A 26,317-nucleotide genomic window follows, 5' to 3' on the forward strand; every position below is an offset into this window, starting at 1 on the left:
GTCCTGACATTTTCAAACTCAAATTCAAATATTTTTTAACCATACCATGTAGCCTATGTATCTCTCAGGTGTCTTTAGCTTTCCCTCTCTGTTGATACTGATAGCCTAAATGGAAAAACCTCTCAATACAAGGAATGTAGAATGTAAAATTAGTTTTGTTATAGGCCAATATAGATTCAGCCATGCATGTTTTAAACCAATATAGGTTCTCATTTCTTGACAGGATGTTCTACTCAGTTCAAAAGGGCTTTTGCTCACCTCATTTTTATTCACCTGAGGAAGGTCTGTGTGACCGAAACATTGTGTGAAGTATAATAAAGTATTTGCATGCGTAAAGGACAGTGCAGGATTTCTTCAACACGCATTGACAGGATGTTCTGAAAAAAGGCTTTGTTTGGGATTTGATAGCCTTTTAGCCATACAGACAAAGCATGTCTGTTTTGCCTTTGACATAATGACATTGAGGGCCCTATCATGACATTCTAAAGTGCATCGTCACTCGTCAAAAGTCTATTAAAATTTAGTAGGATGTCCAGTTCACATTGGGAGGGGTTTCGCTATCAAAAGTGGAGCGCATGGCGTAACAAGGTGTTCCTAGGTCTTTTAATCAGTCATATGGGTGTGTTTGGGGCGTAACATCATTTTAAACCAATGACAATGACATCTGTTATTCCCTTTAACGGCGCAACGCGCGATATGTCAAATAAATGCATCGGTATTTTGGCATTCAAAGGCGCATTTGAAGGAGGCTGCTTGCGAGACCGTATAGAATAGTCATTCTTAAACCATGCTTTACTAAAACCTAGCATAACCTTCACGCATTTGCACTCGTCTATTTGAACTCATTGGCAAAGTGAAACTAACTTCACCAAGGAGTCAGTCAACGACAAGACAGTTATATGCAGTTACTTTCACTATTGACTGACAATGGGTTACCATCGAAAACATAGGCTGGAAAAAGCAACACTTACCCTAATGTTGCTCAAATGACTGAATAAAACAACATTTATCCTGCAGAGGAGTTGCTTATATCTCGTGACAGTGCGTCTTCAGCTGTGCTCCATACGTGTCTCTCGCCTCTCCCCTAATCACTTTTAACCGTCATTACCAATTTGCAAATGATGGTGAATAACTACTCATTATGAGATGTACAGTATTTCGTAATATCTTTATTCTAATTATGTTTCCCATTGTAATCGTGCAATTTGTAATGCTTTGCATGGACGTGCGCTGGTGTGCGTTCATGAATGATAGAAGGATGGTGCGTGCACCTGCCAATATGACTGGTGACATGCGCTCTTAAAATAGCATATGAACAACTCGCCATTGACTTCTGACCAGGTTTAGGTGGTGTATGATAGCGATTTTTAGACAACGCGCTAGGCCCCTCCCTAGGTTGTTAATTGCCACACCCCTGGGCGCAATGCTTAAAAAATAAACGTGCAAAATACCGAATTCAACTTTGCGCGGGTGAATAACGAGTATTACGCCATGCGCTAGTGACCCAAAATACAGCCCTGAGTGTTCATAGCAAGATTGTGGGTTGTTGTTGACACTATGGGTCTTACAAGTTCACATAACCTCACATAACTGTTTCATCCTAATAAAATATAATACAATGCTGATGTAATCCAAAGTATTCAAAATACGTTACTCACATATAAGCTATTGGAATACGTACAAAATACATTTTAGGGCATGTATTCTGAAATCTGTAGTGGAATACATTTTAAAAGTAACCTTCCCAACATTGGCCATGGCGACCCGGGGACATGTCCTGATCCCGCCCCATCTCTTTCTCCCACTTGCTTCCTGTCACGCTTTTCACTGTCGGATTAAAGGCATAAAAAGCCTTTTAAAATGACCGTAGCATGGAAACATTATGCAGGTGCCCGGCGCAGTGAGCTGCCTGCAACAACAGCGGCGCTCGGGGAGCAGTGAGGGGTTAGGTGCCTTGCTCAAGCTGCGGTAGAATATAGGGTGGTGAGTGACCCATGTACAATGCGATTTGGCCACCTTGGAAATCTCACTCAAGGAAGTACGAATGCTATTGAATGCTATCACTGGAACAGTACCCAGACGTTCTTCACCAAGTGAAACTAAATAGTGAGTCTGGTGAAACCATGCTAGGGTGTCTGGGCCTAGCACGTGATTTGTTGACTGTAACCACATTTGTCTTCACTGCACTGCTCATATTTCATCTGTGACTGTGCTTAGTCACAACAACCAAGTCAGTAGGACTCCAACAGGATCCCTCAAAGCCATACTTACTTGCCTTATTTAGTGCGGTAAGCACCGATTGCTGTAACGTACATTATGTTTTACTGTTATACTGTGAAGTAAAGGACATAGCCAATTTCTTTCGATTTCATATTAAATAATTTAAAAATAGAATTTCCCTGCTTATACGAACAAATAAGGGGTTTCTTCGTAGTTTCTAGTATTCCTCAGAGTGAGAGACGTGAATGGATATTTGACCTGAGTGGTGTTGGATTCCTGCTGTGAAAAAAAAACTTCCTTTTTCCTTTTTTGCTCCGGTTCTTCCAGTTTTTTGGGGGGGCCTTGGGAAAGTTTTGAATTGTGTTCACCGTTAAGTGAAGAATCTAACACAGCACAATTGATTAGAGAATAAAATAACTTGTTTTGCCTGTTGTCTTCTTTGGGAAGGAAATGATTGAATGCAATTGAAATTGGAAAACAGACTCTACAGCTGCTTCACGGTAAGTATATAAATATTCTTAGTGCTCATCTTTTCTCAACATTTTTCAAATTTGTTATTTGTGTCTGTCATGGGTATAGGCGATGTTAGATTTTAAACTCTACCCTGGACACTGTAGGTTTTGCTTCATTTGAGGAGGCAGCAGGTATGTAGAACCGTGGGTTTTTATCAGACCTCTCATCTGAATGGTGCCTACAGTATGGTGGTTGAGCCACCTCAAACAGCACGTAATATGATGTTGAATGCAAAGTAGTGATTTGTATAATCACAACCACAGATTTTTTTTCTTGGTTTACCACATAAAGGTAACTGTGCAGTAAATGTATGGATGTATGGCAGTGTTAGTGTCAATCATGGTGAAGTAACTGGAAGAGATGAATGTGAATGTTGTAAGTCCTCTTAGTCCATTGAAGGACTCTTTGAGAGAGGAAGAGAACAGAGATACAGGGAAATAAGAGAGTTCAGCAGAAAGGCATTGAATAGTGGAAATGAAGGAGTAAGAAAGATACAATGATAATGAGAAACATAAAATAATATAATAATTGTCATATACTCAGTGGTTTAGCAACATTATAAAAACAACATGTATGTAAATAACAACTAGAAGGAGTGAGGAAGGGGGAAGGGAGAGAGTGGAGGGAGGGGAAGAACTCAGAGACACAGCGTGTCATCCCCTTAACTCAGACAGTCTCCTTCTATCCAGCACAGGTACGTCATCTCACTCTCATTTCTACTCTATTTGATAACGTTTATGGATTTCATCAGGAATGCTATTGTTTGTTTATTGATCTCACGTTCAGTACTTGTAATTCAGCATATTCTTTACTCAAGCTTTTTCATCAAAGTACAAATAAATCCCTTCTGTTTTATGACCAGGAGTTTAGAATGAGTTTCTGTGTCACTTCATTGATTTATTGATCAGAAGTCATTATTGTTGAATAGTGAGAGGTGGCAGGAAGTTATACAAATTTCTTTCTCCTGTTTCCTTGTGTAGCCTATCTTCAGACGCCAACATAGGAAGGATCACACAATGGAAATGGTACAGTACATGAATGCATGCTATTATGCCATAATTGAATGAGTATGCTTAGTAGTCAATGGAATAGTATTATGTAGCCTAAGTGTTGTAACAGATCAATGCAATATTGGTTTTAAAAAATACAACAGAATACAATGGATGTGTAAATTATGGTACTTATATGAGAACATAACTCATCAGTGAGGGTTATATCCTCTTCTCTGCCTGCCCTCTCTTACCATATACCCTCAGGATATGTGGTGGGGAACCCTTGGCTCTGTGCGTCCCTTCTCCAACTTCCGTCCAGAGAAAGACATAGAAGACATCCAGACTGCCTGCCAGCAGAAAGGTTCTTTTCACTCAGTGCCTGGCCATTCAGTCTTTGCATTATGTTTTTCATGCTGATACCAAATTCAATTCACATTTGATATGGATGCTGATCTGTGGGTCTGACTATGAATAGATGTGAAGACCCTGGTAAAAATCATGACTAACCGAGACAACGCCCAAAGACGGAGCCTGGCCCAAGCCTACCTCTCAGCCACAAGCAAGGTACGTAGCATTCAAAAGTTATCTTTTCATCAATCAGCAGACCAGTCCCTCATATTTCATCAGATAGTGTGACGTTTGAGCAACGTATCCTATGAATCAGTTCAGCTCTTTCTATCTCCCTGTGTGTATGTGTGCGTGTGTGTGTGTGTTTGTGTGTGTGTGTGTGACAGGAGCTGACAGTGGACCTGAAGAAGGCACTGTCTGGGGACCTGGAGAGGCTGATGCTGGACCTCCTGCTGACCCCAGATGAATTTGATGCCCAGCGTCTTTACCAGGCCATGAAAGTGAGACATTCAGAGAGGCATTATGCACTCAAAGCCTTATAGACCCTTTCAATCTGTTCCTAGAGGGTTTCCATTTGAAATGTTCAAAACCAATGCATATACTTTAAAATGGAAATTATTCAGACTTGAAATGCAAAACTTTTTTTTTGTCCCCCAAGTTACCATTAGTTCAATGTTGTTTTCTGTGCTACCAGAAATGCCTTAGGAATGCACCTGTTTTTTATGCAGTTGAGGGGTTTATATCAGATAAGCAGACAGACTGGCATAGCCAAAATTGTGGACTATGCCTTTAAGAGCACAGTTGTTGACAGTCATCATCTTTTTATCGCTGTGTGGGTGACAGAAGTATGTTATTAGTATAGCACGTTTGACATAGGCTTACCCTCATGTAAGAAAGATATAGATAGCCTACAGCGGCAGGCACTGTGATAAAGACTGACATGTGACTCTATTCATTCTTTCTTTTGTTCTCCTTGCCTTGTGGCTATGCAATGTCAGTACTGTATTGCTAGGCTTTTGTGGTCTCAGCAGAGACATGGAATTAACTAGATGTACCGCATAGCGGTACAAAATATGACCGCCGCTCAGTCCTGCACATCCATTCCGCGAAAATAAATCATATTAATGAATTTGTCTCCATCTTCTACTCCATCCCCCACTCTTGAAACTTTTGTGTATGCTTCTTTGGAATATGTGTTTGCGCACATTCCGCACACAAAGTAGCCTACTGGCACTGCAAAGGTGAATAGATTTGTTTCTGGGCCAAAAAATCTGTAGCATTGTTATAAAACCTTTAAAATCTCTAAACAATCACAAGTAGGGCAGTTCATCACAGTCCATCCATTGCAACTGGACTGATGAAAGGTACACCTGTAGGCTACATTGTATTTGGGAAAAGCAGAAGGTAGATCGATCCCTGTCCCTGTCAGTTCCATGCAGTTTTCAACAGCTATCAAGAAGAGAGGTCATGTCATGGATTTTTGTGAATGTTTCTTCTTCTACATATGCATAAGTTTAGTCATCTAGTTCAAATGATATTCAGCTTTATTGTCAATGCACAAATTAAATACCAGTAGTCTAAAATAAAATGCCGTTTTACCCAGTGGTGCAAATAACTGACATGTCCAAAAGGGCCTTCATGAAATGCGTTGCGAGACTGTTCATACACATTTTAACAGGCAAAGTTGAAGAGCTACTGTCCGTTATTGTTTGTGCAAATAATATGCTGATTCATGTTCCCTTGCATTTTGCAACTATGAGGTCCATGGTTAAGCTCAATCTTTTGACGCAATCTTTTGATTTTCACCCAGCCTAGTCCATGGTAGGCGCCCGATAGAAATATTGTTTAATTTTGCGATTGAGATATCCACGCACTGGCGCCCCCCTGCGATGTGTTTGCCCCCCGGTTTTAGAGCTATTCAATGCAAAAATGCATAGAGGGAGTTATGACAAAACCGTGACTGTTAACAAACTATGCTATATAAGGTAGGCCCTATGCTAGGCCTATTACACAACACAAATTGTCACTAGGCTATGCTGGCGACCCAAATAAAATCTCCTTTGGAACCATGGCTTACACCTTACAGTATCAAGCTGCCACCTCTTGGCGAAAAGTTAATAGTTTTGCATATCAGTAGTAATACATTTCACGTAGCTGTGTGAATCACGGAAAGGGCGAATGAAGTAGACACTTCTAAATGGAACCCAACCCACTGTACAGTAGCTCAAGGTCTGTGGCTAAAGCAGCCATAATGAAAGCGTTATCATTGTTTGGATACTTCACACACACATGTTTTTTAATCGCATAGACTACAACTACCAAGCTGGAATCAAAGCACATCGACTCCACTCTCACACCCTAAACACGCACTTCGAAAAAACAAAAATCGCCTCAGTCTCACGGAATAGCCATAGGCAAAACTGTATCTGACCGGTGTAACGTTGGTACTAAATCATCCATCGCAAAGAATGATTTTTGTAGCACGTGCAACAAATATGTGTAGGTACAGCCCTGCCCTGAATACATCTCAACGTGCGCTCTAAAACATCTGGTTTAAATGGAGATGTAGATCATCACGGGTGCGTTAATAAATCTACATTGCGGTGAGTTGACACAAATTATTCACTTTGACGAATTTATGTAGTTTCAGTTACTTTACTTTGAGCCATGCTCTTCCTTACTTGAATCACCTTTGAAAATAGAGGATTGAAGTAGCCTATATGGGTGTTTGGGAATGAACGTTGACTCAGATGCTTTTTGAGACCTTGAGCAGAAATGTCCCAGCCTGGTGTTTAGGATGACAGGTTATCTTTCAGGTAGCCTATATTTTCCATTACAGTAAAAAACCATCACGTAGCGAACGTATTGTGGCTAACTCACTTAGCTCCTGTTAGTAGCCTAGGTTATGGTCATAAGCAAATGAGATGACAGTCGAAAGATACAATTAGTGCTGTTATCGATTTGCTTGGTAGCCTATAAACGCATTTATGGTTTTCTTCAAATACATCAATAATCAAATTGGCCTCGATCACTCAACCATGCTAACGGTAACATTATTTTACCTACGTTCTGCTATTGATAGGATTTAACGTAGCCTACCTGCAGTAAAAAACAAGCATGTCCGATAAACATTCTCAGATTTATTTCGGCTTCAAGAGGAAATGGGAATTACATGTCATGCAGAAATCATCCTACCCTTAGACGTTCTCTGCGGTAAACTACTGTAGCAACAGTCTTGTCCTTGTAGGAAGCGTAGTGTCTTTCCAACCCACTTTAGATTAACTTCCAACAAAATTACGTCTCACTGCAACGATGCGCCATCTAGTGGACAAACGACTACTTATCGCCAATACTGGAAATGCAGCCATGATGATGATGAATATTTATTTTGGCTTTCTTTTAATCCTACTGAATTTGTAATTATGTATCGGCCGTTCTAATACCGATAGTATGTGGGTGCATGTGTGTGTGTGTGCATGTGTATATGTGTGCACCACCATCTACAGGCCAATGAGTGTACAGTCACTAAATGTACACATAACTTAATTTTTTAGACCCCCCCATGGATGAAATTCTACGAAACTTGGCATACCCCCAGAGAATGTCAGGTTAATCATACACATAAAATTTGGTGCAGTTCTGAACGTCTTTACTGAAGAAAGGGGCGATTAAAGCAGAATGATATTGCATTTTCATTTTTTACCGGGGGGGTGCAAATCACAAATGAGTGATTATGGGCTAGGTTGATGTGGGACCTTGAGACCAACATACCATAAAAATGTCTTCATCCTCGGTGCCACGGTTCAGGTAGTTATTTAGGAAAAACTGCATTTTTTGGGTTTCGGGGGCCCAGCGCGGAGGGGGAGTGGCCCCCGGGGACCAAACAAAATTTTTCTGTAAAAGTCTAGTGGGGCTACATACCCACCAAATTTCATGTGCCCCGGTGTTTCGGTGCCCCGGGTATCGTTGACTAAAATTTCAGGAAGTAGATGACGAGAAAAAAAAAAAAAAAAAACTTTGACAATCCCTATATGACCGCTTCGCTAGCGGCGGTCATAATAAATGTCTTCCTTAATTCAGTGATGCACTTAGACACGTAGATTCTTTTCTGAACCATCAATGCCCTAATATATGATATGTTTGTTCTCTGATATTACCATCTGATGTTGTGTGTGACCTCAGGGACTGGGCACAGATGAGGAGACCCTACTAGAGGTTTTGTGCACACGATCTGCCATTCAGCTGAAAGGCATCACTTTGGCTTATAACAACAGTAAGTGGCTCCACTAGAAGTTATACCCTTATTATGATAGGTGAAGATACTGACAGGAAGTGGGAGGGGGGGGGGTACGGGAAATGACCCGGGTCAGATTTGAACTGGGGTCCCTGTGGGCACTTGGGCGTGAGCATGGTACAAGCTGCGCTGTAGCCAGTTGCACCACAGCGCACCCTCCACTAGAGTTTTTATGTCCACTACAGTCTACACTCTGAAACAGAATGTTTGATTTCATTCTTAGAACACCTTTAAAAACTTACAACCCTTTATTTCAGAGATTTTTAAATCTAGATTAAATCAGAGAACAGTTTAATATCCAGCCTGACTGGCTGTGCTATCTGACATGCATGCCATTGCTCCTTATCTTAACAGTGTACAAGAAAGATCTGGAGAAAGACTTGGAGGGCGAGACCAGTGGAGACTTCACCAAGTTACTGCTCGCCTTACTCAAGGTACAGTGGAAGGGACGTTTTAAAGGAATTTCACCATGGTGTCGTGGATACCACCACGGGGGCGGTGGTAGTGTAGCGGTTAAGGAACTGGGCTAGCGTGCAGTAGCCTGAAAGTTGTCGGTTCAATTCCCAGCTTCCACCGTTGTGCCCTTGACCAAGGCACTTAACCCCAAGTTGCTCCGGGGACAATGTAGTCGCTTTGGCTAAAAATGCGTCAGCCAATTGTAATGTAATGGATAATGGTTTGCCATGTCAATATTCTGGGCATAGGTTACAGAGCACCTGAGCTTGCTTTTGCTATTTCTGTGTTTTTCCTTGCAGAAGGAGACTGTACCAGGATCAGTTGACCAGGATGTCGATGTGAGAAAATGATGTATTTGTTCTTGTTCTGTCATTCAGTCCAATATTATGCAATGTATGGAATCAGAAGTTATTGTGTAAACCCAGCTGAAGCAATGTTACAGAGCCTTTACATAATTATTTTACTAATACATAAGAAAGCAATTTGGTAATAAGACAATCATATGAAGACATGATACTTTGGAACCTAATTATTTTGACTTGTGTGTATGTATTCATGTATGTTTCTGTGCACCACCACAGCGTCTTTCTGAAGAACTGAAGGATGAGAAGGCAAATGCTTCCCCTTGGATCAATACCCTAACGACCAGACATCCAGACCATCTTAACAAAGGTATTCCTTGCTTATTGATTTTTTGTGAGTCTGTTTGAACTTTAAGTGGCATTTATTCATGCATTCTTTTTGACATAGTGGACATAAATTGGCACGATGATGTGGTCGGTAGATTTGAGGTGCTGTAATGTTGCAGGCAATGGATAGGTTTAAAAACATTTAAGGGACTTCTTCTCAATGAAAAAACTCAATGAAACTCCAGTGAATAATCTGAACTATAATGTGACTTAGTGCTTACCAGACTGGAAGCAGATATTGGGCAACCAGTGGATGAGGCTTTGGAGAAACGTTTTGGAGGGTTTCTGTCTGGAGACCTGCAGTTGGGCTTGACAACACTTGGTGAGAGAGTGAGAGATCAAAAGAGAGAGCGAGAGACTGAAAGAGAGAGGGAAACAGAGCAAGAGAGAGATTTACTGTGCAAACATTTTTTTATTATGTCTCTTCTGGCTGTTGTTCTACAGTGCATTGCATACAAAACACAGCTGCTTACCTGGCTAAACGACTGCAAAGCATGAAGGTACTCTACGCCTCCTCTCAACCTCCATCTTTTTATCTGTAAAGCTTATGCTGTGTGCTACACATAACATGCTGCACACGTCTTGTGTGTTATCAAGTGTGTGATTGTGTGTATGTTCCCTAAGGGAGGCGTGGTCCAGGGTGTGTTGGTGTCACACTGTGAAGATGATCTCCTGATGGTCAGGGTAGCATACCTCAGAGAGACAGGCACCTCTCTATATTCCACTTTACAGGTAAACCACACACACACACACACACACACACACACACACACACACACACACACACACACACACACACACACACACACACACACACACACACACACACACACACACACACACACACACACACACACACACAAGGACATTCAAAGTCACAACATCCATTTAAATCAGTGTAATAGCTAAAATAAGATTATCATAAGGTACAGGTACACCCACTACAAATGATATTACTCAGTTGACACATTTTCAAACACACACACTTTATACAGAAAAATCACTATCAATAACACACATATTCAATACACAGTCTATCTATAAGGAATATAACAAAATGTATTTCACAATAAATAATCTCAAATCAAACTTACAATACCACAGTGATCTAATGTTATAATGCATGTGTGTGTCACAATCTGATTGCAAAGAACTCAAGAAATAATAAATAATAAACAATATCAGGCAGATTGACATTACTTATAGAAGCCTTTGTGTGAAGATTTATGAGGAGCAACAGCCTTCCATTTGCTGAGCATAGAAATGGTTTCAGAATACGTCTGGTGTAGCCAGTTCCGTTGACTATAGTGGAAGCTCATTATTGCATTGCCTGCCCAGGGGTGCGTTTCCCAAATCCATAGTTGCTAACCTGTTAGCAAATAAGAAAAATGATTAAAAGCTTAATTAGAAAAATGAGTAAAAATCCAAGCTTCCAGGTCATCAATTTTCTTTGTGAATGAATAATGTATCGCCAATAAATAAATGTTATTCCTTAAAATACAGGGTTTACAAGTTAGGACACCCCTATGTTAAATTCCCATAGAGGCAGGCAGTTTTTTATTTTTATATTTTTTATTTACCTAGAGATTGGCATGGGGTACTTTCCATAATATCATCTCTCAATGCAAATCAAACCAGCTATTAGGCTAACTGAAATACAAGGATACAAGATACAAGGATACAAGGAAGTTTATTGTCACATGCATATAGTTACTGGAAGTAAGAAATGCAGTGAAATTATATCTGGTGTCAGCCTATTTGTGCATTAATGGGGGGGGGGGGGGGTAAAAAGTGCAGTAGAAGAGGGGTTTAGTAGATTAAGTGGCAAGGGCTGCATAAAAAAAAGTGGGGGAGGATTAGGATTGGGTGGGGGGCACCAACAAGGAGCACCCAAGAGCAACAGGGGCAAGGAAAAACTCCCTTACCAAGGAAGAAACCTTGGGCAGATCCACGGCTCAAAGGGCTAACCCAACTGCCAGGGGTCTTGGTGTGTGTGTTGGAGAAAGTCAGATATATGTGTGTGTGTGTGTGTGTGTGTTTTGAAGTGTGATGAAATAAGAAAATAAATAAAAGGTCTGTAGCATAGGGAGAGGGATGTAAAAGTGCTAAAAGTCTTGTAGGTGTGTGTGTGTGGGGTGGGGGGGGGGGGGTCATGAGTGCTGAGTAGTGAATGAGTGCAAAGTCAGTATAGTGTGAGTTCAGAGTTGGGAAATGTTTGAGAGTGCTGAGGAGTGAATGTGTGCAAAGTCAGTATAGTGTGAGTTCAGAGTTCGGATGGCCTGGGGATAAAAACTTCTCCTAAGTCTCTCAGTTCTGGCTTTGTGACTACATAGGCGTCTTCTTGATTTCAGTGGTAGGAATAATCCATTGTTAGGATGAGAAGAGTCCTTCAGAATCTTTTGGGCTCTTAGGAGTACACTTCTGGAATAGATATCTTGTAGAGCAGGGAGTTGAGTTCTTATAGTACGTTCAGCTGAGCGCACTACTCTCTGCAGAGTACTACAATCTCTAACTGTGGAGTTCCCATACCAGGTGATGATGCTACCAGTTAGAACACTCTCAACCGCTGAAGTGTAGAAGGCCTTCATGATGGATGTAGAAACTTTGAATTTCCTTAGCTGACGAAGGAAGTAGAGTCGTTGTCTGGACTTCTTCAGAACATATTGAGTGTTAACAGTCCATGTTAAGTCTTCAGTAATGTGGACACCAAGGTATTTAAAACTTGTGACTCTCTCTACAGGTTGCCCGCTGATCATTAGTGGGGTGTAACTGTAGTTCTGCTGCTGCCTTCTGTAATCCACTACCATTTCCTTGGTTTTATTGATATTCAGTGTCAAGCTGTTAGATTGACACCACTATGCCACCTCATCAACCTGATCCAAGTAGAGCTGTTCATTGCTGTTACTAATCAGGCCCAAGATCACTGTGTCATCTGCAAACTTGATGATGGAGGTATGACTACTGTTGGCTTTGCAGTCATGTGTGTAGATGTTGTACAGCAGTGGACTCAAAACACAGCCTTGGGGAGCACCAGTGCTGATGGTTAATGAGTCAGATGTCAGACCCCCCACTCTAACCACTTGTGAACGGTTGGTGAGGAAGTCAAATATCCAGTGACATAGGGTGGTGTTCAGTCCTAAGGCCTTCATCTTTGTGACCAAGGTGAGAGGTACTATCGTGTTGAATGCTGAACTAAAGTCAATGAACAGCATCCTCACATAATTCCCATTCCCCTCCTCCAGGTGAGTTAAGGAGGTGCATGAGGTTTGAGATGGCATCCTCTGTAGACCTGTTGGCTCTGTAAGCAAATTGGAGGGGGTCGAAGGAGGCAGGGAGGGATGAGCAGATGTTTTTCACAAGCTTCTCAAAACACTTCATCACTGTAGACGTCAGGGCTACTGGGCGGTAGTCATTCAGACATGATGGACTTTTGTTTTTCGGTACTGGAACAATAACAGACTGCTTGAGGCAAGTAGGAACTGTCTCTTGAGCCAATGATGTGTTAAAGATATAAGTGAACACAGGAGCTAACTGAGCAGCGCAGGATTTCAAAACCCTGTTAGAAATTCCATCCGGTCCAGTAGCTTTTCTACAATTTACCCTCCTAAAGGCATTGCTCACATCGACCTCAGAGACACAGAAAGGTGCATCCTCATTTGCTTTGAAATGAAACCATGCCAATCTGTAGGTATGGTGAGGGGTATGTGATGATGGGGGTCTATTTTAATTCCAAAGTCCAAGGGAACTTTATCAGGATGCATAGTATCCTGGATCCATGAAATAAAAGGTGAAAAGCCTCTATGGGAATTTAACATAGGCCTGTCCTTACTTATGCACCCTGTATTTTATTTATTTTACAATACATTATTCATTCCCAAGGAAAACTGATGTCCATAAAGGTTGGATTTTTACTCATTTTTTTATTAAGGCATTAAGATTAATTTCCAAAAGATGATTTTGTATTTCTCTTTTTTAGTCAACTTTAGCATGGGTGTCCAAACTTTTGACTTGTATATATATTTATTTATTTGATACAACGCACCCCAGTATTTGATACATTATTGATTCTTTGAACAGAATCGATTCAAAGGGGACTTTCAGAATGCACTGCTGGCTCTGTGCCGTGCAGAAGACTAGCTGCAAAGGGAAAGGACACCATGATGACAGCACATACTGTTTATCCCTGATGAAACTCTCACTGATATACCAAGATGAACCAGTGAGGACAGACAGTAAAAAAATACTTACTAATAAAGATTATTTTCACTTCTTCTCTTTTCACTGTTGAATACTTAATTTTTCACTTTCCATTTCACTTTTTAGTGTAAGCTATAAAAAGATAGATAGATAGATAGATAGATAGATAGATAGATAGAAAAAGGCTTTGTTTGGGATTTGATAGCCTTTTAGCCATACAGACAAAGCATCTCTGTTTTGTCTTTGACATAATGACATTGAATGTTTCATAGCACATAGGTTTTGCACTCCTCACTTTAAAGAAGATTGTGGGTGTTGTTGAAACTATGGGACTTACAAGTTCACATAACCTCACATAACTGTTTCAACCATTGCTAATAAAATATAATACAATGTTGATGTAATCCAAAGTATTCAAAATACGTTACTAATTTGTAATCTCTTGGAATACGTACAAAATAAATTTTAAGGCATGTATTCTGAAATCTGTAGTGGAATACATTTTAATACATGTCCTGATAAAACCCTATCTCTTTCTCCCACTTGCTTCCTGTCACTCTCTTCACTGTCGGATTAAAGGCATATCTACCTATGAACAGATACAGTATATAGATAATGTACATCTAAAATGCTTAGATAGATAGATAGATAGATAGATAGATAGATACTTTATTGATCCCCAAGGGGAAATTCAAGAAGAAAAAATATATTCAATATAGTTCAACAATGACATATTTACACTTTCATGCATAAGGATTTGAAAATCTGTTGTCGTAGACCCACCCTGGTGAACTCTCATAATAATCTCACTGGTCATTGGCCGATGTCAGTTAAAGAGTACTAGATGTCATTTATATAAGTTAGTGCTGTTAGTTAATTATTAACGGCGTTAACGTAAACCTATTTTAACGGTGTCAATTTTTTTAATCGCGAGATTAACGTTCATTTTGGTGTAACAAACTTTGTAGTTTTTTCACATGCTGTTGCAACAACTAGTAACGTTAGAACAACTACAACACCACACCGGATCTAGCTAGACCGGAAACTAAACAATAAGCACTGACGAATGGAATGTAACGTTGTATGTGCTGCACATACACGCCCCCTTTTAGGGGAAAGATGACTGATATAGGCTATGCTGCATCAAAGTGGGGAGCGAAAAGGGCTTATAGTAAACTTACTAAATCTTGAAAAAAACGTGAATAAAAGGCACAAAATAAGGTTGGTGTAAGAGTTATCTGTGTGTTTATGGGATTAATGTGACCATGTTCCCATGTTTTGCTCTTTCCAGTTTACTAACAGGAGTGTCACGAATGTATCGATAGGTAGGCACAGTCAAACTGCCCGTGGCTGACTATAATTAAGTTCAGCAAACTTAACTTTACATGTCATAACATCAACTAAACATAAGTTACACATTCTATCACTTGTAATTTGATAGCCTATTTCCTACAACTAGGTGAGATAATTATGACCGCCGCTAGCGAAGCTAGCGAAGCGGTCATATAGGGATTGTCAAAGTTTCCCCCCCCCCCGTCATCTACTTCCTGAATTTTTGGTCAACGATACCCGGGACACCGAACCACCGGGGCACATGAAATTTGGTGGGTATGTAGCCCCACTAGACTTTTACGGAAAAATTTCGTTTCGTCCCCGGGTGCCACTCCCTCCCCGTGCAGGGCCCCCCGAACTGCAAAAAAAACAGTTTTTCCTAAATAACTACCTGAACCGTGGCACTGAGGATGAAGAATCTTTTATGGTATGTTGGTCTCAAGGGCCCACATCAACCTGGCCCATAATCACTCATTTGTGATTTGCACCCCCCCCCCCCCCGGTAAAAAATGAAAATGCAATATTATTCTGCTTTAATTGCCCCTATCTTCAGTTAAGATGTTCAGAACTGCACCAAATTTTATGTGTATGATTGACCTGGCATTCTCTGGGGGTATGCCAAGTTTCATAGAATTTCATCCATGGGGGGGTCCTAAAAAAAATAGGTTATGTGTACATTTAGTGACTGTACACTTATTGGCCTGTAGATGGCGGTGCACACATATACACATGCACACACACACAGGCACCCACATACTATCGGTATTAGAACGGCCGATACATAATTACAAATTCAGTAGGATTAAAAGAAAGCCAAAATAAATAAATAAATATTCATCATCATCATCATGGCTGCATTTCCAGTATTGGAGATAAGTAGTCGTTTGTCCACTAGATGGCGCATCGTTGCAGTGAGACGTAATTTTGTTGGATTGGAAAAACAGTGGCTTCCTACAAGGACTGTTTACCGCAGAGAACGTCTAATAAGGATAGGATGATGTTCACATGAAATGTAATTCCCATTTCTTCTTGAAGCCGAAATAAATCTGAGGATGTTTATCGGACATGCTTGGTTTTTACTGCAGGTACGTTAATCTTATAATATCAATAAGGACCTAGGTAATGTTACCGTTAGCGTTGGTTGAGTGGTGGAGGCCAATTTGATTGATTGCATTTGTAGAAAACTATAAATGCGGTTATACCAAGCAAATTGATAGCAGCACTGTAATTGTATCTTTCGACTGTCATTTGTTGCACGTGCTACAAAAATCATTCTGTGCAATGGAAGATTTACCACGTTACACCGGTCTGATACAGTTTTGCCTATACATGCGTGAGACTGAGACGCCTGTTTATTTTGTTTTAAGTGCATGCAGGGTGTGAGGGGAATCGATGTGCTTTGATTCCAGCTTGGTAGTTGTAGTCTGTGAAATTAAAAAGCACGTGTGTGTGAAGTATCCAAACACCTTCATTTCATTATGGCTGCTTTAGCAACACACCTTAAAGGAGAAGTTCGGTGTGAAATTGACCTTAGCTGTACTGAAAGATGTTGCCGAGTACTTACATGTGTCCAATAGGCACCTTCGCTCACCCCCTAGCATTCCGAATTACGCCGTTTTTAGCCAAGTAGCTGTGGGGGGCATAGCGTAGCCTATGCAGCTAAATCGCTATTTTTACACAATTAAAAAGGTTCCAAGACCCTCAGAAGTCTACCAATGCAGTGTGGAGTTACTTGGAACCTTTTTAATGGTGTAAAAATAGGGATTTAGTTGCATAGGCTACGCTATGCCCCCACAGCTACTCGGCTAAAAACGGCGTAATTTGGAATGCTAGGGGGTGAGCGAAGGTGCCTATTGGACACATGTGAGTACTCGGCAACATCTTTCAGTACAGCTAAGGTCAATTTCACACCGGACTTCTCCTTTAAGCTACTGTGTAGTGTGTCCCGTTTAGAAGTGGCTACTTCATTCGCGCTTTCCTTGACTCATGGAGCTGCGTGAATTTTATTACAACGTTTCGCCACGATATGGCAGTTTAAGTCCGCTTGATACTGTAAGGCGTAAGCCATTGGTTTCCAAAGGAGATTTTATTTGTGTCGCCAGCATAGCCTAGTCTATTGACAATTTATGTTGTAAATAGGCCTACCCTATAAGCCTACCTGTAGCTTAGGGAAGCTAACAGCTTTCTATTAGGATCTAGTTTGTTAGTTACAGTTTTGTCATAACTCCCTGATGCATTTTTGCATTTAGAATAGCCAGAGCGTGGATATCTCAATCGGAAAATTAAACAATATCGGGTGCCTATGGACTAGGCCTATGGACTAGGCTGGGTGAACCCAGCCTGATCTGCCCGCTATTTATTTTTTGATTTCTTAAAAGATTGAGCTTGGTCGTGAAAGCCAGACTAGCCATGGACCTCAGTTACACAATGCAAGGGAACACGAATCAGCCTATATTTGCACTAACAATAACGGACAACAGCTCTTTAACTTTGGCCCGTTAAAATGTGTATGAACAGTCTGCGACGCATTTCATCAAGGCCCATTTGGACATGTCAGTTATTTGCACCACTGGTTAGATGTAAAACAGCATTTAGTTTCAGAGTACTGTTACTTAATTTGTGCATTAACAATAACGTTTCAGACTACTGTTACTTAATTTGTGCATTGACAAAGTATTACATGAACTAAAGATGACTAAAATCTTATGTAGCCTAGAAGAAGAAACATTCACAAAAAATCCATCCTTTGTTTTTGATAGCTGTTGAAAACGGCATGGAACTGACAGAGATGTTTTTGTTTATTTATAAATAAATAAATAAATAAATAAATAAATAAACAAAATTATGCTGATACCTTTTGCTTTTCCCAAATACAATGTAGCCTACAGGTGTAAGTGACCTTTCATCAATCCAGTTGCAATGGATGAACTGTGATGAACTGCCCTACTTGTGATTGTTTAGAGATTTTAAAGGTTTTATAACAATGCTACATCTTCTTTGGCTATTCTACAATCTATTCACCTTTTCAGCACCAGCAGACTACTTTCTGTGCAGCCGCACACACACACACACTCAGGCATGCCAAACAAGCATACACAAAAGTTTCAAGAGTGGGGGATGGAGTAAAATATGGAGACAAATTGAAGTGTGATTTATTTTCGCAGAACGGATGTACAGGACTGAGCGGCGGTCATATTTTGTACCGCTATGCGGTACATCTAGTTGGCTATGTTATACTGAAGTTCCAAAGTTAGCTAGCTAGCAAGCTAACCGGTTTGCATGGGATATTATGGTAAGTGTAGCTACATGCTAAATTTGTACAATACATGGGGTATTGCAAACGAATTAAGTTGGTAATGTACATCATTTCGACATGGGTAAGTTACATAAACATAATTCTTCATAACTGCCGTGTTAGGGACCGTTCGTTAGGGACCGTTCGTTGTTTATAAACGTGGTCACCGGTGGGATTTTGAGTGCTTCAATCAAAAGTTGCATGACCCTCCTCTGCCTGCAAGAAAATTTTCAACGACCCTCCAGTAGTGTTTTCAAAAAAGACATGACCCTCCCCAGCCAAATGTCAATACCTTCCGCCCACGCTATTAAGCGCTATGAAGACACATTGACGTGAGCTATCGTTCTAAAGTCACCCTCTGCTTTCTGATCTTACACATCACACTTCACCAAGATGGTGGCCATTTCAGTAGATTTACTCACTAACATTGTTGTGGAAACACAATAAGCATAGAAACTAAATGCACACTTCCTACAACTGCATTAGCCTAGGCTACTTGAAATAAGTTACTCCTCTAGTAAGTATTCACATGAAATAAAACAATAAAACATTGAGACCATTCAACAAAGCACACTGGGTAATAAGAAATTCAACACATGAACCTGTTGGACCAACACATGGACTCGTCTCTAGGCTTCCTCAGTCATTGTAAAGCTGCCGAAGCTGAACATTATCCAAGACTCAATTTCTCAGACGAGCGTCAATTTGGGAGCATGCTACACCTTCCTTCTCAAATGACTTGAAAAGGCCGTTTGCACAATTTCACAAATAATCACAGGGACCGAAAAATACCTAACATGTCAACTTTTTCCGGGTTTAGGCCTATCATTTTAACTTTTCCCCGCTGTCTTGCCGTTTTAATATTTTCCCGTAGAATATCCCATATTACTGTAATAGCCTACTCTCATAACATTAGTCCTGCATTCTGGCCTCTCTGTGTTGTCCTGTTGTTACCCCTTGCCCTTCCAGAGAAACAGATGTATTCAAATCATCTTTTTGCTTGCTTGAATGCGAACTCAGAGTGATGTTAACCTACAGTAGGCCTATTTAAGTAACGACGTGGTTGTCGTGAGAGCACGATTCATTGGCGCTTGCAGTGTTCGGCAGTAGGCTATGTCTACTGTACGTGCGCACCTGCCAAGGGGGCAGGCGAATTCCCGGAAGTAGAAGAATCGACGTAGGCTGGAGGGACCACCTCTCTGCTAACTCCCATAGAAGTCCATTAATTGTAGGATTTTTTTGAAATACCATAACTTCATAAAACATATATCCTGTGCCGATATTGTAGCTTCTGTGTAATCCACATAAACACTACAAAGGCAAAGCAGACTCCACTACCTCGTCCGTAACGTTGGTTACCCGTAAGAAGAACGTTTAGCTTGTTCGGTTGGAGGGAAGCTAGCTTTGACGTAATCTCTCTTTCGCGCCGTAGGGAGATAACCGTATTGTTTGGATAAGAAGCTCAGTCCACCTTACTGTCTATGACGGTAACTCATAAGCAAAACCTAACATACACGACCGTATGTTAAGGTAAAGCATTACACAGAGGGAACCTAATAATAATAAAAAAGTAAACCTAATTTTTTAAAAAGGGCACTAATCATTTCAGAGGTTTTCGATGGATTGACCGTAGGTCGGAAAAGTGGAAAGAAGATTAGCTTCAAGGCTATAACTTTGTTTTGTTTTAGCATGACTGTTTTTGAAGATGATCATGTATGGTAGCTTCAACATTAACTCGACTTGGTGAGGATGATAATACATAAATAAATGTTTAACTTTGATGACTTTGAAGGCGAAGGAAGTGTGAGAAGAATTTCTGTGTATCTATCATATGAGTTACAAGATTCAGTTCGATGGCTAACGTCACGAAGTTAAGTGTGAGTCTGCGCAGTACTGGGGGGACCAACTGAAAAATCGTTCTGTTTGACTCAGTGCCCTCCCATTGAAAACGACGGAGTCTGTTCGTCCATTTCTTTTACTGTTTATGCACCTGCCAGGCTAAGAGCCAAAGAAATCCCCCTGTATATTCACTCCAAGTTGGCCTACCATAACTTACCAACTCTACACTGTAGACCATAAACTGGCTATATTTATATGACCAATGTATTTGTTCAACTTTATGAAGCAGAATTACGCACTGCTACTTGGAACATAACACATTTTTGTTGGAGAGAGAATGACAGCGATTAACAAATTGCACTTGTTGCTGGTTACCAATAAATAGGGCCTAGGCCTACTATATATATTTTTGCAAACAACAAAAACAGAAAGGATGGAGCTCAGCAAAGCTAGAGATGGGCAGGAACCAGGTCAATTGGTAGAAATGCAAGTCAAAACGTTAGGAGCTGTGTGGATGAATGAAGCACAAATGCTTTATAAGCATGCACACTGTTTAAAGTTAGGATAGGCTACAAGGTAAACTACAAGTAAACCAAAGTTAAATTTAGCTTTTTTAAGGGCTGGATAAAGTTGACCAAATGGATATAGGCTGTTAGGCGTGAATAAAGTAGGCTACTTTGTTGCTCCAACCTTCCTACGTTAATGGGGAGGGATGTTGACATTTTCCGTATTTTGCGTGAGAAACCCGGGAAATCTCCCTTATTTTCATTGTTCAATGTTGACAGAGCTATGGAACGAAAGAGAACGTTATATGGCGACAGAAATCAACAATCAAAAAAGCCACTTTGATTTTTTGCTGTTTTCAACAAAAGATGGGTGACCCCCCCTCCTAGACAAAAAAATTTTAGGTGACCCTCCCCTCAACAAAGAATAAAAAGACATGACCCTCCCCTATTTTCCTCCGGTGGCCCCGTTTATAAATAACGAACTGTCCCTTAGTAAAATGATTGAATGTCCTGTGAATTAATAAATAGATGTAACGTGATTACTAGCTGTCTTTCCCATTGGAATCAATGATATAATGTTAACATGTTTTCCGCTAAAATGTGATGCAGATCAAATGTATCTTTATGATGATGCGCTAGTAGGCTACGTAAAGGCGTGCTGCACACACTTGGTTGGGCTATCAAGCTGGCCAAAGAGAGTAGCCTAGGCTGACGCATTGTGTGCCGCCAAAGATTTTTTCACCGTCACTTGTTCTGTTATCAACATTCCTCTTTGGCTGCCACTATTTGCAATGCACTCTGCTTTTGACATTCATTTACATTAGATTCCATTCTTTTCAATACAACTCCGCACACCAGCATCGCACTTTGCCGCCGTGTAAATCACGATTCAGTTATATTTGGTCGACGCTGCTCCATAAAATCCATTGTTCATCCAGTGTTTGCCTGTTAAAAATGTGCCGTTGATGTGTGTGGCAAGTGACAGTGCACCATAGACTGTAGGCCTATAAAATGGCAATGCACTCATGTTGAAAAGTTTCTTATTTTCAACTAAATTCAAAGATAATGAATATAGTATGGATATAATTTCTGTTTGTTATGCCCTTTATAATGTGTGTAGGCCTACATTTTGTGCATGCACTTCTGTGGTAGCATTTATTTCAGTTTATATCAGCTATATTTCTGAAGAATATATTGTGTTGCCTCAGGTCTGCTGCACATCTTTTGAAATTTGATTTGAAATAATCAAATAGACCTAGGTCTTAAAGTTCAGTTAATAAAGTAACTTGCTTTGCTTTCATTTGAATCCCAATCAAGATACACAATAATGGCTTTATTGTTAATATGGACTCCTGGAAAGTTCAGAAATGCAAAATAATAGAATTTTAATAATATGATAAAATATGTCATTAATCGTGATTAACTATAGAAATTCAGCGATTAATTGTGATTAAAAATTCGTTTGACAGCAGTAATATAAGTATAAGTATATATACTCTTTTGATCCCGTGAGGGAAATTTGGTCTCTGCATTTATCCCAATCCGTGAATTAATGAAACACACTCGGCACACAGTGAACACACAGTTCACAGTTCACAACACACAGTTAACAGTTCAATTTTCAGGCCACATGAGGGCAGCTTTCACCCCAACATGAGTGGCAACATGGGCAGCAAGCAGCTCAGCAAGCTGGCACTGATACCAGTGGTGCCCGCAGTGAAACAGGTCAATGTGTTCGGTTTAGTTGTCCTGGATGTGGTCATGGCTGTGGAAGTGGCGGTCTCTGGTGCTGTGGTTTTTTCACTGGTTGCCTTTGCAGTAGCGGAGGTGTTGTCCGCTTCTGTTGTTGTGTTCAGTAATGTTTGTGCTGTAATGTTTGTCATGCTTTTGGCTGCTGTTTTTGCTAGGGTTGTATTTTTTGCAGGCTCACTTGTGGTTTCTGCTGTGGTGGTTGTTGTGGTGTCTGTAGTCTGTTCTCCAGTGACTGCAAAGGTTGTCATCATGTGGTCAGGGTTGTCTGGTGTGCCTGTAATATTTGCTGTGGTTGTTGTAGCTATAGTTGTGACTGTCATATTTGCCAGGGTATTATTTGATGTGGTGGTTGTATTCTGTTCTCCAGTGACTGCCACGTCTGTCATCACTGGTGTACCTGTAATATTTGCTGTAGTTGTTGTAGCTATAGTTGTGACTGTCATATTTGCCAGGGTATTATTTGATGTGGTGGTTGTATTTTGTTCTCCAGTGACCGCCACGTCTGTCATCACTGGTGTACCTGTAATATTTGCTGTAGTTGTTGTAGCTATAGTTGTGACTGTCATATTTGCCATGGTAATATTTGTTGTGTCTTTAATGCTTTTCCTTGCCGCTCTCTGAGATGTCCTTTTGGCTGTTGTTTTTGTTTCAACTTGAGCTGTGTCATTTGCCAGGGTTGTATTTTCTGCATGCTCACTTGTGGTTGTATTCTCTGTAACCATTTTGCTAGCTAGTGTACGCATAGCTGTTGACTCTGTTTTCTGTGGAGCTGTGGTGACTGCAATGCTGCCTGTAACTGTAGCCATAGTTGATGCTCCCCCGGTGGTTGTTGTTGTTAATGCAGTTTTCACTGTTTCAGTTGTTGTTGTGGTGTCTGTAGACTGCAATTCAAAGGGATGAAGGGTTGTTAAAAATGGAATAATCTCATAGCTAACTTTCAATATATTCTGGCCTCTTAAAAACTTGGATATTTTCACTACCCTAAAAAAATGATGAAAGTAAAGTCTGAACATCTAGTCCTTTAACCTTGACAAATGCACAGGAAACAATTTGATGGGAGTGGCACGCCTAAGTGGCATAAAAACAAAACTGCTGTCCGTTGGTAGTATTACTTTTGCATCAAGATGGGGCTTTGCCAATGAATTAGGAAGAAGAGGCATGTGGGTGCACAGCATATCAAATATCTCTGAGTTTAGTTTAGTTTGGCCTGTCAGCCTACACTAAATCTGGGTTTGTTTAAAAGGCCAATTTGTTTAAAAGGCCAAGATACAGATTTTCATTAATTTAATCTCAAAATGATTTCATAGCAGGGCAGAGCTCACTGAAAGACTGCAATTAGACAGAAAGAAAGTTTTAACTTGTAACACGTTTTGAGAAAGGATGGGTTTGTTTTTGATAGACATTTTGGAAGAATATGCACCAGTAGTTAGAGAAAATGTTAGAAGGCAAAAGGAATATTCTAAAAAGTGTGCATTTATGAAAAATACCCTCAGAAAATGTCTGAAAAAGTTATCTCTCTCTCTCTCTCTCTCTCTCTTACACACACACACACACACACACACAGAGCACATACCGATCTTCCATTTTTAATTTATTTAAATTGTACTGTTACAAATACAATTATTATAATGCAAAGGCATTTTCCTTATTATATTGAGCTAAATGTGCTATTGAAAAGGTACCTGAGTCATTGTAAGGCCCCATAGCACCATACTGCAGACAAACAGGAGTTTCATGCTGAGATCGATGGTCAGATGATACAGCAGACACTCTGAGAATCCTGAATTCTGTTCTGAGCTGAGGACCCAACTCCCTCTCTTTTTCTACGTGCTCTGCGGTGGCTTTCAGCGATTTCGGCTTTTATATCAAACCCCACCTTGATGTTATGCCACCCCAATTTGGCCCCTTTTTTCTTTTTTTTTTACTGGTACTTCTCTAAGAAAACTTGACTGGAAGTCACTCATGACCCTGTGACATGCAAACACAAATACATGTACTACCATTATTGTATTTGCCTTGTGTTTCTCCCATAAAACACCAGAAAGTGTTAGTATCACAGTCAAGACAGACAAATGGCAACGGCATGACCTGTTGTTTGGGTACACAATATTACCAATTAAGATGTGATATTGAAAATTGATTGATTGAAAATCTTTATTGACATGATGTTTTTTGTACAAAGGATGATTCATATATGAATAAATAAATAAATAAAATGACTTTGTACAATTATCAGTCAAAAGGATAAACACAATAAAGCCACAGGGCTTATTTCCATTGTGGTCCTTAAGATGTGCATTTGGTGGTGTGTGTCAGTGTTTGCAGGTGTAGGCATGTGGTGAAGGCATATGTCTTAAAGTGAATGTAATTATGTTGGTGGTATGTGGAGGAATAAAACAAAATAAAACAAGGTAACATAGAGAGGACCAGGCATCCCCAGACATACAACATAAAACAGAGAAGGAAGTACAGTACATACAGTGCCTGTAACTCTTAATAACCATACTACTGTCAACTGCTCAGTACATACAGTGCCTGTAACTCTTAATAACCATACTACTGTCAACTGCTCAGTACATACAGTGCCTGTAACTCTTAATAACCATACTACTGTCAACTGCTCAGTACATACAGTGCATGTAACTCTAATAACCATACTACTGCCTACTGCTCAGTACATACAGTGCCTGTAACTCTAATAACCATACTACTGTCAACTGCTCAGTACATACAGTGCATGTAACTCTAATAACCATACTACTGCCTACTGCTCAGTATATACAGTGCATGTACCTCTAATAACCATACTGCCTACTGCTCAGTACATACAGTGCATGTAACTCTAATAACCATACTACTGTCTATTGCTCAGCCAGCTCTTTAGTGATGATTTTAAAATGATCAGTATTATCTGTTGACTTTAATGCTGCTGGTAACCCATTCCATATGATGGCTGCTGAATACAGAAAAGAGCCCTTGCCCATGCAACTTTTAAATCTACATAGAATAAAGTCAGTGGTAATAGTGGTAAGAATCTCGAGAGCTTGTCTATCTATTAATGTGGATACTCTAGCTAGAAATTTTTACTTTAGACAGAACTTTTAGAGCCATGCACTCCCCAGATAATTTATTATCAAGTATGCAGCCTAAGTAAGTTACTGATTCCTTAGTTATTATTTCAGAATCACCAACTACCACACTGAATCCAGGTGACTTCCTTAGCTTATCATTTGATCCAAATAGTATTGATTCAGTTTTACCAAGATGGAGAGACAGTTTGTTTTCAGATAACCAAATGCACCCTTGCTGATTTCCTTTGATTAAAATCCAGATTTCATCTCACTAAATGTTCCTCATAACAAGTTCTCCCTTAACCGTGGATATGAAGAGGAGGAATTTTTGAGGATATTATGCAAGGCCTGGCTTGAAGATAAGCAGAACCAATATTTGTTCACTATAGATTTATTAACACAAAGGTTTCCATAGTTAATGATGATGCTGCTGACTCATAAATGACTGCTGACTCATTCATTATTATGATATATTATTAGTTAATAAAGTAAAATATTTACTTCCCAAAAACGGGTTACATTAAAATTGGGCAGTGTAGTGATTAGCCTGAAAGGTTGTGGGTTCAATACCCGGCTTCCACCATTGTGCCCCTTGAGCAAGGCGCTTAACCCCAAATTGCTCTGGGGACAGCGGTCCTTGTAATATAAATTACATGTTAGTCAATAAATTAGCTAAATCCTTAAGGGATGCAAATTGCTGTAGATCTAGAGAGATGTGTACTGGGATGCTCAATTTGTGCAGTTGAATATGACTATGATGATGCAAGCTCCATGCTTTCAGATGGATATGGTGAGTAGAATTGGTCACTGGAG

General features: G+C 40.2%; 1 protein-coding gene across 4 annotated transcripts; it reads left to right on the forward strand.

Annotated features, from left to right (window-relative positions):
* The first annotated feature begins 2,663 nt into the window (after positions 1–2,663).
* Positions 2,664–13,677, forward strand: anxa14 (annexin A14). Of its 4 annotated transcripts, XM_076302079.1 has the most exons (15): positions 2,688–2,720; positions 2,838–2,864; positions 3,324–3,427; positions 3,714–3,758; positions 3,990–4,086; positions 4,201–4,289; positions 4,460–4,573; positions 8,256–8,346; positions 8,722–8,801; positions 9,123–9,161; positions 9,405–9,495; positions 9,727–9,834; positions 9,957–10,012; positions 10,137–10,244; positions 13,590–13,677. In XM_076302079.1, the coding sequence occupies exons 4-15, from the start codon at positions 3,750–3,752 to the stop codon at positions 13,647–13,649; spliced, it is 942 nt and encodes a 313-aa protein (XP_076158194.1). In that variant the 5' UTR covers positions 2,688–2,720; positions 2,838–2,864; positions 3,324–3,427; positions 3,714–3,749; the 3' UTR covers positions 13,650–13,677. The 4 variants fall into 4 exon arrangements, with proteins under 4 accessions (XP_076158193.1, XP_076158195.1, XP_076158196.1 ...); XM_076302080.1 differs by lacking the exon at positions 2,838–2,864 and having other exon boundaries at positions 2,677–2,720; XM_076302081.1 differs by lacking the exon at positions 2,838–2,864 and having other exon boundaries at positions 2,684–2,720; positions 3,327–3,427.
* Positions 13,678–26,317: the final 12,640 nt, after the last annotated feature.

The sequence above is a fragment of the Alosa pseudoharengus genome, unplaced genomic scaffold (genome assembly GCF_046254945.1).
Source record: "Alosa pseudoharengus isolate Yale_2024_CS ecotype anadromous, Long Island Sound unplaced genomic scaffold, YU_APseudo_1.1 YU_APseudo_1.1_scf_23, whole genome shotgun sequence".
In the NCBI taxonomy this organism is placed as follows: domain Eukaryota; kingdom Metazoa; phylum Chordata; class Actinopteri; order Clupeiformes; family Clupeidae; genus Alosa; species Alosa pseudoharengus.

Bases quoted from the DNA above. Each gene is read 5' to 3' on its own strand.
- anxa14 (XM_076302078.1), top strand. From the start codon at position 2,679: ATGCAATTGAAATTGGAAAACAGACTCTACAGCTGCTTCACG. The intron at 3,759-3,989 runs GTACAGTACATG...ATATACCCTCAG, and splicing joins AGGATCACACAATGGAAATG to GATATGTGGTGGGGAACCCT. The intron at 9,496-9,726 runs GTATTCCTTGCT...AATGTGACTTAG, and splicing joins TCCAGACCATCTTAACAAAG to TGCTTACCAGACTGGAAGCA.